This window comes from Hylaeus volcanicus, chromosome 6 (assembly GCF_026283585.1).
Source record: "Hylaeus volcanicus isolate JK05 chromosome 6, UHH_iyHylVolc1.0_haploid, whole genome shotgun sequence".
Lineage (NCBI taxonomy): Eukaryota > Metazoa > Arthropoda > Insecta > Hymenoptera > Colletidae > Hylaeus > Hylaeus volcanicus.
In genome coordinates this window covers 13244182-13255944 of record NC_071981.1, presented here as the reverse complement: position 1 = coordinate 13255944, position 11763 = coordinate 13244182, and the positions used below count along the sequence as shown (strand labels likewise).

General features: G+C 30.9%; 5 protein-coding genes across 5 annotated transcripts; 2 read left to right on the top strand and 3 right to left on the bottom strand.

The window, feature by feature from the left end:
- Positions 1–586: 586 nt before the first annotated feature.
- On the top strand, positions 587–2605 carry LOC128877987 (guanine nucleotide-binding protein subunit beta-like protein). Its single transcript, XM_054125724.1, has 5 exons — positions 587–817; positions 1142–1350; positions 1640–1846; positions 2023–2133; positions 2238–2605. Exons 1-5 carry the CDS (start codon positions 709–711, stop codon positions 2553–2555), a joined length of 954 nt encoding a protein of 317 aa, XP_053981699.1. The 5' UTR covers positions 587–708; the 3' UTR covers positions 2556–2605.
- On the bottom strand, positions 2600–4125 carry LOC128877989 (NFU1 iron-sulfur cluster scaffold homolog, mitochondrial-like). The gene is made up of 4 exons (XM_054125726.1): positions 3765–4125; positions 3249–3673; positions 2971–3074; positions 2600–2896 (listed from the first exon to the last, which is right to left on the bottom strand). Exons 1-4 carry the CDS (start codon positions 3842–3844, stop codon positions 2672–2674), a joined length of 834 nt encoding a protein of 277 aa, XP_053981701.1. The 5' UTR covers positions 3845–4125; the 3' UTR covers positions 2600–2671.
- Positions 4126–4469: 344 nt separating this feature from the next.
- Positions 4470–6737, bottom strand: LOC128877985 (notchless protein homolog 1). Its single transcript, XM_054125723.1, has 6 exons — positions 6140–6737; positions 5816–6055; positions 5413–5666; positions 5104–5341; positions 4806–5027; positions 4470–4645 (listed from the first exon to the last, which is right to left on the bottom strand). Exons 1-6 carry the CDS (start codon positions 6492–6494, stop codon positions 4506–4508), a joined length of 1449 nt encoding a protein of 482 aa, XP_053981698.1. The 5' UTR covers positions 6495–6737; the 3' UTR covers positions 4470–4505.
- Positions 6738–6958: 221 nt separating this feature from the next.
- On the bottom strand, positions 6959–10011 carry LOC128877984 (translation factor GUF1 homolog, mitochondrial). Its single transcript, XM_054125722.1, has 7 exons — positions 9609–10011; positions 8661–9473; positions 8308–8547; positions 7864–8129; positions 7569–7783; positions 7291–7503; positions 6959–7224 (listed from the first exon to the last, which is right to left on the bottom strand). The coding sequence occupies exons 1-7, from the start codon at positions 9689–9691 to the stop codon at positions 7099–7101; spliced, it is 1956 nt and encodes a 651-aa protein (XP_053981697.1). The 5' UTR covers positions 9692–10011; the 3' UTR covers positions 6959–7098.
- Positions 10012–10057: 46 nt separating this feature from the next.
- LOC128877988 (39S ribosomal protein L28, mitochondrial) lies at positions 10058–11759 on the top strand. Its single transcript, XM_054125725.1, has 6 exons — positions 10058–10236; positions 10457–10623; positions 10819–11077; positions 11147–11290; positions 11373–11560; positions 11636–11759. The coding sequence occupies exons 1-6, from the start codon at positions 10213–10215 to the stop codon at positions 11691–11693; spliced, it is 840 nt and encodes a 279-aa protein (XP_053981700.1). The 5' UTR covers positions 10058–10212; the 3' UTR covers positions 11694–11759.
- Positions 11760–11763: the final 4 nt, after the last annotated feature.

The following is an 11763-nucleotide window of genomic DNA, read 5'->3' as shown; positions in this document are numbered from 1 at the left end:
TCCCGGAGTTTCTTACTTTTTCCGCAACTGTCGCTGAAGTCAACTCGAAGTAACTTAAGCTTAATTTACATTATAAATACCATAATACAAAGAAGAAAGTAACTACAAGCAAAGATAGGTAATTTTCAGAGATGGGCAAAACCCTAGGCTTCGAATAAATCTGAAGTTTGGCGATATGTTTGTCTCGTTTCGTCTTTTGAACATTTTCCAGAGAAAGAAACGAGACAAACACATCGGCAAACTTCAAATTTATTCGAAGCCTAGAGTTTTGCCCATCTCTGGTAATTTTATTTGAATAATACACGATGAATAAAACCAACGTATTTATTCGATTGAGAAGTTAAGTTGGTATATGTTCAATGGAGATTATATTTTATTTAACATTTTAAATATTTTATTTAGATAAGAATTTTTATTTTTTGTCGATCACTACCCAGAAATAATAGTAGACGACTTCTGATTGGTAGAATGAGGCGATTATATGTATCAACGAATCAGAAATCAGACCGCGCCTAGTGCTTTTCATTACTACTGTACGAACAATTTCTTTTGCCTCGGGTATGCATCTATTATAATATGATTTGTGATCGCGCACGTACCTAAGACGAGGGGAATATTTCTCTTTTCGTTCAACGCTTTGTTCAATGAGGACCGTTTGTCGGGATCCGTTTTAATCCGCGACGTAAAATATATTAAAACGTTTACGAAATGAGTGAAACTCTTCAGCTAAGAGGTACGCTTCGGGGGCATAATGGATGGGTCACTCAAATTGCGACAAATCCGAAATATCCGGACATGATATTGTCTTCTTCACGTGGTAAGTTCAGTAACATATAGTCTTTCTTTTCAATCATTTTCTTTTCTTATATATACATAAATATTGAATCGTAGCATCAATATAGGCGTCTACATTCAACACTTACGTTTCTTTGGTATTTATTTTTGTAATAACTTACATTAAAATTAATATATGAAATAACAAATGTTTTTATAATTCACTGGTACAGGCAGTTGTATTAACATCACGGTTCAAGTAATTACTTTCTTTTACTGTTCGTTGCAATAATGAATGTAAAAGTTGAATTATTTTTACATGTATATGTATGCATACAATGTGAAAAGCACAAAATTTTGCTTGCAGATAAGACACTGATAGTATGGAAATTAACACGTGATGAAGCCAATTATGGTATTCCTCAAAAACGCTTATATGGTCACTCTCACTATATTAGCGATGTAGTTTTATCCTCCGATGGGAACTATGCTTTGTCTGGTTCGTGGGACAAAACTTTGCGTCTTTGGGACTTAGCCGCAGGTCGTACCACACGAAGATTCGAAGACCATACCAAGGTGTGACATTTTTCTTCTGATGTTCAGTCGTCATTCGTCATGAGATGAACGGAAGCTTTTTTTTTAAAATTTTTTTTATTGAATGCCATGGGCAGAAGATAAAACTACGTGAGTGATGGGGAAATATACTGAAGCTTTTTTTTATATATTTTTTTTTATCTTTAATAAATAGAAGAGGTGGGCAATTAAGTCTGTGGTATTGTAAGTATTGATTACATCTGGTATATGCATTCATTTGCAGTGAATGGATTGATTGATTAATTGGTTGTATTATGGTACATGTTAACAGGATGTCTTAAGCGTTGCTTTTTCTGTGGACAATCGTCAAATCGTGTCTGGCTCTCGAGATAAGACGATTAAGTTGTGGAATACTTTGGCAGAGTGCAAGTACACCATCCAAGATGATGGACATTCAAACTGGGTTAGCTGTGTACGTTTCTCTCCAAATCATTCAAATCCAATCATAGTTTCTGCAGGTTGGGACAGACTTGTCAAGGTATGTTATTATTTATATAAAATATCAATAATTTCACAATTATATGATATGATGCATACTTTTTTACAACATGATATATCAATGAGTGCTTGCGGATATGGGACTGATTACTAAATTGTGAACTGTTTGCTATAATAACTAGTTGTGTTTATATTTATTAGCAAAATATTTTCTAGGTTTGGAACTTGACAAACTGCAGGCTAAAAATCAACCACAGTGGACATACAGGATACCTTAACACAGTTACTGTGTCTCCTGATGGTTCCCTTTGTGCTTCTGGTGGCAAGGTATGTTCCACAAAAAAGGACTGTATTAAGTAGTTTTTTCAGCTAGTATAGAAGTTTTATTGTTTAAAATACCTTAATAAACCTTACTTCTTTAAAATTTACAGGATTGTAAGGCTATGTTATGGGACCTGAATGATGGGAAACATCTTCATACACTTGACCATAATGACATAATAACAGCTCTCTGCTTTAGTCCTAATCGTTACTGGCTTTGTGCTGCATTTGGACCATGGATCAAGATTTGGGATCTTGAAACCAAAGAAATGGTAGAGGAATTGAAACCCGAAGTTGTATCTGCGACAAGTAAAGCAGAACCACCTCATTGTCTGTCTTTAGCATGGTCTACTGATGGACAAACGCTATTTGCTGGATATTCTGATAACACAATTCGTGTATGGCAAGTTTCTGTATCTAGCCGTTAAGTACTTTATACAAAAGTAAAACAATAAAAAAAAAAAGAAAAGACTTGAAATATGAACGTTTAATTTATTTATTTACATAAGTCTTTAACATGATTTCTAAACTACAATTAAAAGATCTACTTTTTCTCATTGCTTTCAGATTTTTCAATCTTTTTTTCAAATTTTTCAAATTCCTTCTTTGCTACAAGATCGGTTTCATCTTCTACTTGTATTACTCCAAGAACTTCTGGAATATAAAATTGCATCATATTTTGAACTCCATTTCTTAAAGTCACGACAGAACTGGGACAACTTGTACATGAGCCTTGCATTTTCAACTTCACTATGCCCTCCTCAAATCCCTATAATAATTATTGCAACAAAATATTTTTAATTTAGTGACAATTTTACAATAATAATTGCATCAAGTACATACCACAAACACAATGTCACCTCCATCTTCTTGAACTGTTGGTCGTATACGAGTATCTAACAGTTCTTTTATCATTTGCACTATTTCATCGTCGTCTTCATTAATTTCTACAAAATAAATGTACATACGTATTTTTTTATTTAAACATCTATGAAATCTGTCATTGTAAAGTATGATATACCAATCAAATTTTCAATTAACAATGTATAAATGATGTATGAAGTGTTCAGTTATACTACACTTTGTAAAACATAAATATGAAAAAAGAGAAGAATACTGACGAGTATCTGCTGCAGGTCGTTCTTCATTCAACACAGGCAAACCAGTTGCAAAGAAATCCATAATGACTGCAAATATTTCTGGTTTTAACAGTTTCCATTCAACATCTTCATCTACTTTTGTAATTGTAATAAAATCAGGCCCAAAGAATACAGATTTTACACCTTCAACTCTGAATAGAATCTTTGCTAACGGTGAACAATATGCTTCTGTGGCATTGGGAAAATCTTTAGTTTGGCCTGGTTCGAGTATTTTAATTCCAGGCAGAAACTTTAAACTATTAGGGTTTGGTGTATCTTGTGTTTGTATAAACATTGTACGTTTTTGCATATCACCAATACCAAATGGTTTTGTAGAAGAAAGCAAGCATGGTTTTAGCTTATGAGTATTATATGTGTGTATATGTTTAGCAGAGTCTTGTAAGATGCTGAAATATGATAATATTATAAATATTAACATTACTATGAATGTGTGTTTATTTCATGTATATTTTATATTCATTAATTTTGTCTGCTTACGTTTGGTATTGGCACGTGGCCAAAGATCTAGGTACTAGCCGTCGACAGATTGTTAATGTATTTGTTAAAATTTTATCCATTGTTTCTTCATTAGTTATGTTGTATTGTCAAAAATCATTACTTCCACTTTGTGGTTATGTTGTGACTGATACCTTTACGTATGCGCTTGTCTTCCAATATTTGACTTACTTTATAATTTGCGTCGTTCTACGTTATTATGCGTTATTGTTATGACAGCGACCAACGGAAATAACGTCACAATTACAAAATTTTAATTAATATATGTATATGTCTCCTTCTGGTGATATGTTCCCACTGTTTAGTTTTGTAAGGTTATGTATTAGTCTTACAAATTATTAAATAAATCATACATAAATATTGATTTCCTTCTGTTGCATAATTAATGTATAGTTAAGTATTTAATTATTGATTCAACCGAACTGCTGTTAACATTGTTAGATTCATGCTAAAAGTTTGACTCAGAAAATTTTGAAATTAGCATAGGTTAGAATATAGCTATTTATTTATATAGTTATATGTATACTTAAATACATGTTTAACGCATGAACAAAACACTAAATTATATTTTGTATTTACTTCATTTAAATTCTAAACTACGGAATAAATTAATTTTATACAGCCATTACTCTATTCATTTTTATAACAATTTTAAGTTTTAATAGAGAATCTGTTACGGGATAAGGATTGCATTGTAAAAATATTTATTGTTCCGTACATTTTTCAATTTTGCCAAAGTCGCAAAACTTTGTCTTTTCCGCCAGATGCGACACGTAACCCATCTGGAGCCCAATCGACAGCATAAACTTCATCTGCATGGCCAGGTAAATCCTGACAAAGCTTTTTTGTCTTCATACTCCATACTGAAATAACAGTATAATGTCATTACATTTGTAATGTTATAGATTGTATGATAAAAACTGTGTTCAAGCATTAACACGGATTAAATTTCTAATGTATTCTAAATATTTCTGCTACTATAATTATTTATAGGTAAACTATTTATTGATAGAATTTACTTGCCTTTCAAAGTGGAATCTGCACTGCCACTAACAAGTAGGCGAGAATCAGCACTCCATGAAATTGAATATACAGCTTGCACATGACCTCTTAAAGAAGCTATGTATTTTCCTGTATTCGACTCCCACAGTTTGATGGACTTGTCAAACGAAGCCGATGCAATCATGCGCCCATCGGGTGAGAATTTAACGTCATTAATTAGTTGTTGGTGACCAGTCATTCTTGCTAAAGTGTAAATTAGAATCTATGATTGAATATTTCTGTTTTACAATGATTATGTTTCTATAGTAATAGATAATACCAATTGGCCTTTTTTCCTTTCCTGGTTTCCAAAGGAATAATGTAAAATCATCGGAACCAGAAACGAGTATTTCCTCACCAACAGATTCATACCTCATTTTTGCACATTCTAACAGATTTTCAGTTTCACTCGCATTTTTTTCAAGTTGGAAAGGACCAGTCCTAAGTATGTAGTCTACGTTTAATGCTAATGTGTTCACCCAATGTGCATGTCCATCCAAGGTCCTACATAAGATTCCCTGAATATATTACTTTTGATTAAACATTTAATAATATAAAATTACAGCCCATAGTTTGTGTGAAAACTTACATCCTCAGCTCTCCACACTTTGATAGTCCTATCCTGAGATGCTGAATAGATAAGACCATTTCCTCCCCATTTAACGCATGTTACGCTTTTTGTATGACCTGATAAAACGCGAATAGTTTTCGAATGTTTTGTGTCCCATACTCTTATATCAGAATCTTTGGAAGCACTAACTAAATATTGACATTCTGGATTTTTGTGATATGGTTCCCAGGATAAGGAGGTCACCCACATTTTATGTCCTGACATAGCTTTTCCTGAAGATGTATGCAAATTAAATGTATGTTCAATAAAAGTAAATAGATTAGTATTTCAGTGTTCGAATATTACAGAGCCATTTATCAATATTTTATTTCTGTTGTTTTCTTAATACTTTTATCAGTAATGAATTTTTAATAATTTTTACCTATTTGTTTGCCTGTTTTATGATTCCATAATAGAATTGTTCCATTTTTACATGCAGATGCAAGCTTGCTTCCACATGGAGACCACGATATGCATAAAACCCAATGTTTGTGACCTTCGCATGTAAAATGTGGTGTTTGTGTATAAATATCCCAAAATCTAACTGTCGTGTCTCCAGAACCACTAGCTAAACATGTTCCATCTGGCGAAAATGCAACTGATACTACAGCTTCTTTATGACCTATATATTAATTTATAAACTTATTAAACAAAGGTAAAGGTAAAGGTTGAATTTTTAATTATGTTCTGAATAGTCCAAACATACCTTCCAAGGATCCAGTACATCGAGTAACTGCTCTAACTTTAAAAATTGCTAACGGTTGATATACAATTTCAATTACATTTTCACTAGTACAAAAGCTATCACCAATATTTTTATCCAAACTGTCTGTAACCTCGACATCATTTACATAAAATGCAAAGGGTACTGGTTCGTCATTTTGCAAAAGTGCATTACAAATAGCTTGTAACTTGTCAACAGTAATATTCGTAGGTAAATCCAACAAACCACCTGGTAATACTTCACCAGTATCAGATTTAAAGCGTGATAAGACTCGTTTGGTTTCTACTACCTCCATAGTAGAATCATCACTTTTTTCTTCCAATTTTCGTTTACTCATTTGTACAGGTACAATCAATTACAACTATCAGATATTCTATATATGAGTTAATTACATTGATAATATTCAGATAATATTATTCCGTTGTGCAGTAGTAAACTTATTATCATTTAAAATATACAATAGGCAGGGTGACTTTAGATACTAGTAATAAAAATATAGGAAAATGGATTTAGAACTTGTTTATAATGAAATTCGGAATCACACGTGTAACAAACCTAACCTCTATCAAATAAAGTCACGAATAACGCATGCGCGACCCGTTGACAACAAAGACAGGTATAGGTCACAGGTCATGGAGTAATTTTACATAGTATTTTCATATTAGAGTCAGATAGTCAAGTCAGAAAATTAGGCCAAATGACTACTAATTGCTCACTAATAGGCATTAATAGTGCTCTGCCTAATGGGTATACACAGCCAAGGTCTGAATTAATGAAATAATTTATTAATTATTAGCAAACTTTCTTATGAAGGCAGTTTTATTTGACAAAACAGAAAATTACGAGTTACATTAAAATGTTTTGATCTTATAATTTACTAATCTTAAATTGAAATGCCTATAATTATATTAAATGATACATGTTTCAATAATTTGTTTTAACTATCTCTTAAGAACTTTTATAAATGTATCCCGTGGCAAAGAAATTTTTCCAACCATTTTCATTTCTTTCTTTCCCGCGGACTGTTTTGCTAACAGTTTCATTCTTCTAGTAACATCGCCTCCATACTAAAATAAAAACATGGTAATAAAATTATGGTAAAAATTAAGTAAATTACAACAAAGAATTCTTACCAATTTTGCAGTTACATCTTTTTTAAATGCTTTTAACGTTTCTCTTGCAACGATTTTTCCATCAACCATACCTTGAATCGCTATTTCAAACATTTGACGAGGTATAACTTCTGCTAATCTTTCGCATATTCGTTTGGCTACTCCAATAACTTTACTGATGTGTGCAATACAACTCAATTCTTCTACTATGACACCATTTAAAGCGATATTTAACTATAGCACAGAAATGAATACGCATTAAAAATAATTATATAAGATGTTCATACAATAATAATTACCTTTACTATACTTGAAACTTCGTAACCATGTTCCTCATAATCAAAACTGGCATATCCCGAGGTTACACTTTTTAGTGCATCATGGAAGTCAACAATAATTTCATTCAATGGTAATAGAAATTGAAGCATTACTCTCTTATTACCAATATCTTTTGTTAATTGTTCTACTCCTCGCTTCTCAATGCATAAAGATATTACTGCACCCATATATTCATCTGGTCATATAAATAAAAGTAATTACTTACTATCTTACTAAGTATACCTGTGTAACTTTAGACTTAATTATTAAATGTACCTGGTGTTATAATGGTTCCTAGTATTATGGGTTCATAGAACTCTGTTACAATTTGTTTATCAGGAAAAAGTGTAGGATTGTTGAAAGTGATCATGTCACCACCATATTTTTTAATACTTTTGGCGCCAAAAATTTTTGCTTTATATGTAACACTAGGTACTGTAACAATTGGTTGTGCACCATGTTCTTGCTCTAAACGCTGCATGAATACTTCCATATGCAGTAACCCCAGATATCCAATTCTCCAACCTTGTCCAAGAGCTGCACTAAAATAGAGTGATATACAAGTGTAATTGAATAAATTAGATTTATATGAAACTATGTAATTGTGTCTGTCTAACCATATACGCTGGAAGAATTACATAAATCAATTATGAAATTCTTTGGATATTTTAGACTTTATTATTTACTTTATTATACTTTTAAAGATACTATAATATGTACCTAGAATCCATAGCAACAGAAACACCGCTATCATTTAATGTCAATCTTTCAATGGCAGCTTTCATGGCACTAAATTGTGATTGATCGATTGGATAAACTCCTGAAAAGACCATTGGTTTTGGTGGTTGAAATCCTAATAGAGGTTCAACAACATGATTCTTTAAATACAATGTATCGCCAATGTATGCTTCTTTGGAAGATCTCATGTTACATGCAACACATCCTATTTGACCTGCAAATCTAATATGTTTAATTAAACAACATTTATATTTTCTTATTTTTCATAGACTATACATTTCTCAATTTTGTAATATTTTCTATAAAATTATAAAAAGGGCAAGAAATACACTTACATTTTATTTACATATTCTTCGTTTGGTCTTAATAATGAAAGAGTTCTAACTTCATAAGATTTTTTAGTATAAGTTGATGTGATGTGGTCTGATACCGATAAAGATCCTCCTTTAACATATATCAAGGAAATAGCCCCTTTGTACTTGTCATACCAACTATCAACTATCAAAGCTCTAAATGGTTTGTCTTTAGATACATCGGGTGGTGGAATTCTTTCAACAACAGTACTCAGAACTTTATCCACTCCGGTGCCAAATTTAGCAGATATTTTCAAAATATCATTTTCCTTTATATCAAATAATGTATTTAATTGCTTTGCTACTCTATCAGGACGGGCATTTGACAAATCTATTTTATTAATCACTGGTATTATAATCAATTTCCATTTAGTAGCTAAATAGTAATTAGCTACAGTTTGTGCTTGTACACCATCATTTGCATCAATTACTAACAGTACTCCTTGACATGGAGCTAAAGAGCGATGAACTTCAGCTGAGAAGTCTACATGACCAGGTGTATCTATTAAATTAAGGAGATACTTAGTTCCTTTATACATATAATTGAGAGAAGCCGTTTGAGCCTTAACTGTAATCCCACGTTCCTTTTCAACTTGTAAATTATCTAGTATTTGTTTTCCAGAGTTTGCTTTTATTGCACCTGTTAATTCCAAAAGCCTATCAGCAAGAGTACTTTTACCATGATCAACATGTGCTATAATACTAAAGTTACGAATATTTTCTTTTGGTATATCATATTCCTTATCTACTTCCGACTTTGTAGAATAATATTTCTTTGAAAAATGCAAACATCTCCTAAAAAAGAAAACATTGTTAAAATGAAAAATTAATGTTTTAGTTCTTATTCTAAAATACTTTTAACTAGAAAAATACTCTATGTAATAATACTGATTACATATTAATAATAAGAAATGAGTAAGTAACACTGACCTTTCAAGTGTTGATGCATGTATTTGGCAAAGATTACAATTTTGAGTATATAATATATGAGAAATAATTTTACTTATTTTCATAATGTACTAATAACTGATGTCTGTCAATGTCTAAACTTAAGAAAGTCATAAACAAATGTTCGTATGAAATAAATTATATTTTTATTTTTCTCTGTTATAAATATTATTCTCAAGATTATACTTCAGTTACAAATTCTCCTTACTACTGGTAAATATTATTTAATCACGAATGTTACTTGCTTGAAGTAATTTGTTGCTGACGTTTTATTTAAGAACTACGTAACTTAAATTTGATAAAAATACTACCAATAATGAATGTACATATTTGCCGTTACAAAAGAAAATAACGTTTCAATATTTATTATCAACATTGAGGTTAGGTGATGTCTGCGGATGTATATATGAATATATAGATGTGGATGTTGGTTAATCAAAGCAGAATTATCTGGTGTTATCTTCACGTTGAAACAAAAATCTTAAACCGAAGTACGCATAAATGCGTACAGAGGAGATTAAATTTGACGTGTGAAAAGAATTATTTTATATAATTTTCATTAATAATTCAGAAATCTACAAAAAAAATGTCAGTGAAACAGTTTGGTCAGGTAATGCTTCACATTAGGAATTCATTCTTGTAAAAGCTAACCTAAAAGGAATAACATTATATTCCTATCTGTATTCGCGTAATACATAACTAAATTTAATATAAAATAATATGCTTTGTAGAAATTTTGTAATTATTTTAGCTATAATTATACGCATACAGCTATTTCGATACATAATAAAAAACTATTGAAAGAGAATTTATGAAAATGAAAATTTCAGCGTTTATATTATATGCCAAAAATAACGCGATGGTCGAAAGGAATTGGTGCAGAATTGCCAGAAGAGTATAAAAAGTTTTGGAAAGAATGGAAATTGCAAGAACCAACTGCTGTTCATTATATTAAACAAGAAGGGAAATATTTTAGAGACGAGGAAACAGAAGTTGTGTAAGTAGCTAATCTATTTTGCTTATCTAGAAATACTTTTGATTGGTATTTACTTCTTTCCCTTGCATATTTATTTACTGTTAATTAATGGTGTTATGTACATATTCTCAGAATTATTTTTGTATTGCTTAAAAGGTTAAAGAATCTAGATAAGTTATTTTTATTGATTTAAAAATAAATTCTATTAACTTGTAGGCATCGAGTTCAAAATGTACCAATACCCTTGACATACCCTAAAGAACTAAATGATGGAATATGGGGTGGTGAAGCTGTCATACGTGGTTTTGTAAAGAAACATCCACGTCGTAGTAGGGTTCCTCATTTCTGGTTTCCTGCACTTAAAAAGTCTGTAGTGTATAGTGAAGTTTTAGATACATACATGAATGTTGTTATTACCAATAGAACTATTCGTTTAATTCATGAACATTATGGTTTTGATCATTACTTATTAAAGGTACATACATTCATTATAAAATATTTTAAATATTATATATCAATGTTACAAATTTATTATTTATTATAGACTCCTGCCTGTGATTTGAGATCTGAACTTGCATTAAAGATAAAACGCCAAATACTTATAGCATTAGCAGATAAAACTTTATATCCAACTGATCCTGTTAAAAAGGAGGAAGTTTATGCCAAATACAAGGAGTATATAACAGCGGTAGAATACCATTCTTTAATATGTGTATAAAATTAAAATATAAATAATTAATAAAATATAATCATTATGTATGTATTTTCAGTACACACGAGAAGAAATTGAATGGTATGGTTTACCATATAAGGAAGCTTGTCAAAAATGGAAAAAACTAAAGGAAGAATTAAATAAAGTGCAGCCATTGAAACTTACATATAGGTCGGAGTTAATTGCAAAACTTAAAGAGAATAAAATTAAAGAAACAGAAGATGTAGATGTTTCATCACCAGAAGAGTAAATATTAAATCATGTTTTATTTAAAACTTTATAAGTTTGCAAGAAAAGCATAATTGGAAATTATTTTTTCAGGCATTCATCTTGGATGTCAAAATTGAATCCATTTACGAAGAGTTCAAAAACTGAATAAAAATATATATGTATTGTGGTTATTTATCATAAATAAAAAAAATAAGAGAATTAAATTTAATACAGAATAA

Bases quoted from the DNA above. Each gene is read 5' to 3' on its own strand.
- LOC128877988 (XM_054125725.1), top strand. From the start codon at position 10,213: ATGTCAGTGAAACAGTTTGGTCAG. The intron at 10,237-10,456 runs GTAATGCTTCAC...TGAAAATTTCAG, and splicing joins CAGTGAAACAGTTTGGTCAG to CGTTTATATTATATGCCAAA. The intron at 11,561-11,635 runs GTAAATATTAAA...TTATTTTTTCAG, and splicing joins GATGTTTCATCACCAGAAGA to GCATTCATCTTGGATGTCAA.
- LOC128877984 (XM_054125722.1), bottom strand. From the start codon at position 9,691: ATGAAAATAAGTAAAATTATTTCTCATATATTATATACTCAAAATTGT. The intron at 7,784-7,863 runs GTACATTTAATA...TTATATGACCAG, and splicing joins AGGAACCATTATAACACCAG to ATGAATATATGGGTGCAGTA. The intron at 7,225-7,290 runs GTAAGAATTCTT...TTTTTATTTTAG, and splicing joins AAGATGTAACTGCAAAATTG to TATGGAGGCGATGTTACTAG.
- LOC128877987 (XM_054125724.1), top strand. From the start codon at position 709: ATGAGTGAAACTCTTCAGCTAAGAGGTACGCTTCGGGGGCATAATGGA. The intron at 1,351-1,639 runs GTGTGACATTTT...ACATGTTAACAG, and splicing joins GATTCGAAGACCATACCAAG to GATGTCTTAAGCGTTGCTTT. The intron at 2,134-2,237 runs GTATGTTCCACA...TAAAATTTACAG, and splicing joins TTTGTGCTTCTGGTGGCAAG to GATTGTAAGGCTATGTTATG.
- LOC128877985 (XM_054125723.1), bottom strand. From the start codon at position 6,494: ATGAGTAAACGAAAATTGGAAGAAAAAAGTGATGATTCTACTATGGAG. The intron at 5,342-5,412 runs GTAAGTTTTCAC...TAATATATTCAG, and splicing joins AAGTGTGGAGAGCTGAGGAT to GGAATCTTATGTAGGACCTT. The intron at 4,646-4,805 runs GCAAGTAAATTC...CTGTTATTTCAG, and splicing joins TGCAGATTCCACTTTGAAAG to TATGGAGTATGAAGACAAAA.
- LOC128877989 (XM_054125726.1), bottom strand. From the start codon at position 3,844: ATGGATAAAATTTTAACAAATACATTAACAATCTGTCGACGGCTAGTA. The intron at 3,674-3,764 runs GTAAGCAGACAA...ATCATATTTCAG, and splicing joins GCCACGTGCCAATACCAAAC to CATCTTACAAGACTCTGCTA. The intron at 3,075-3,248 runs GTCAGTATTCTT...TTTATTTTGTAG, and splicing joins ACGACCTGCAGCAGATACTC to AAATTAATGAAGACGACGAT.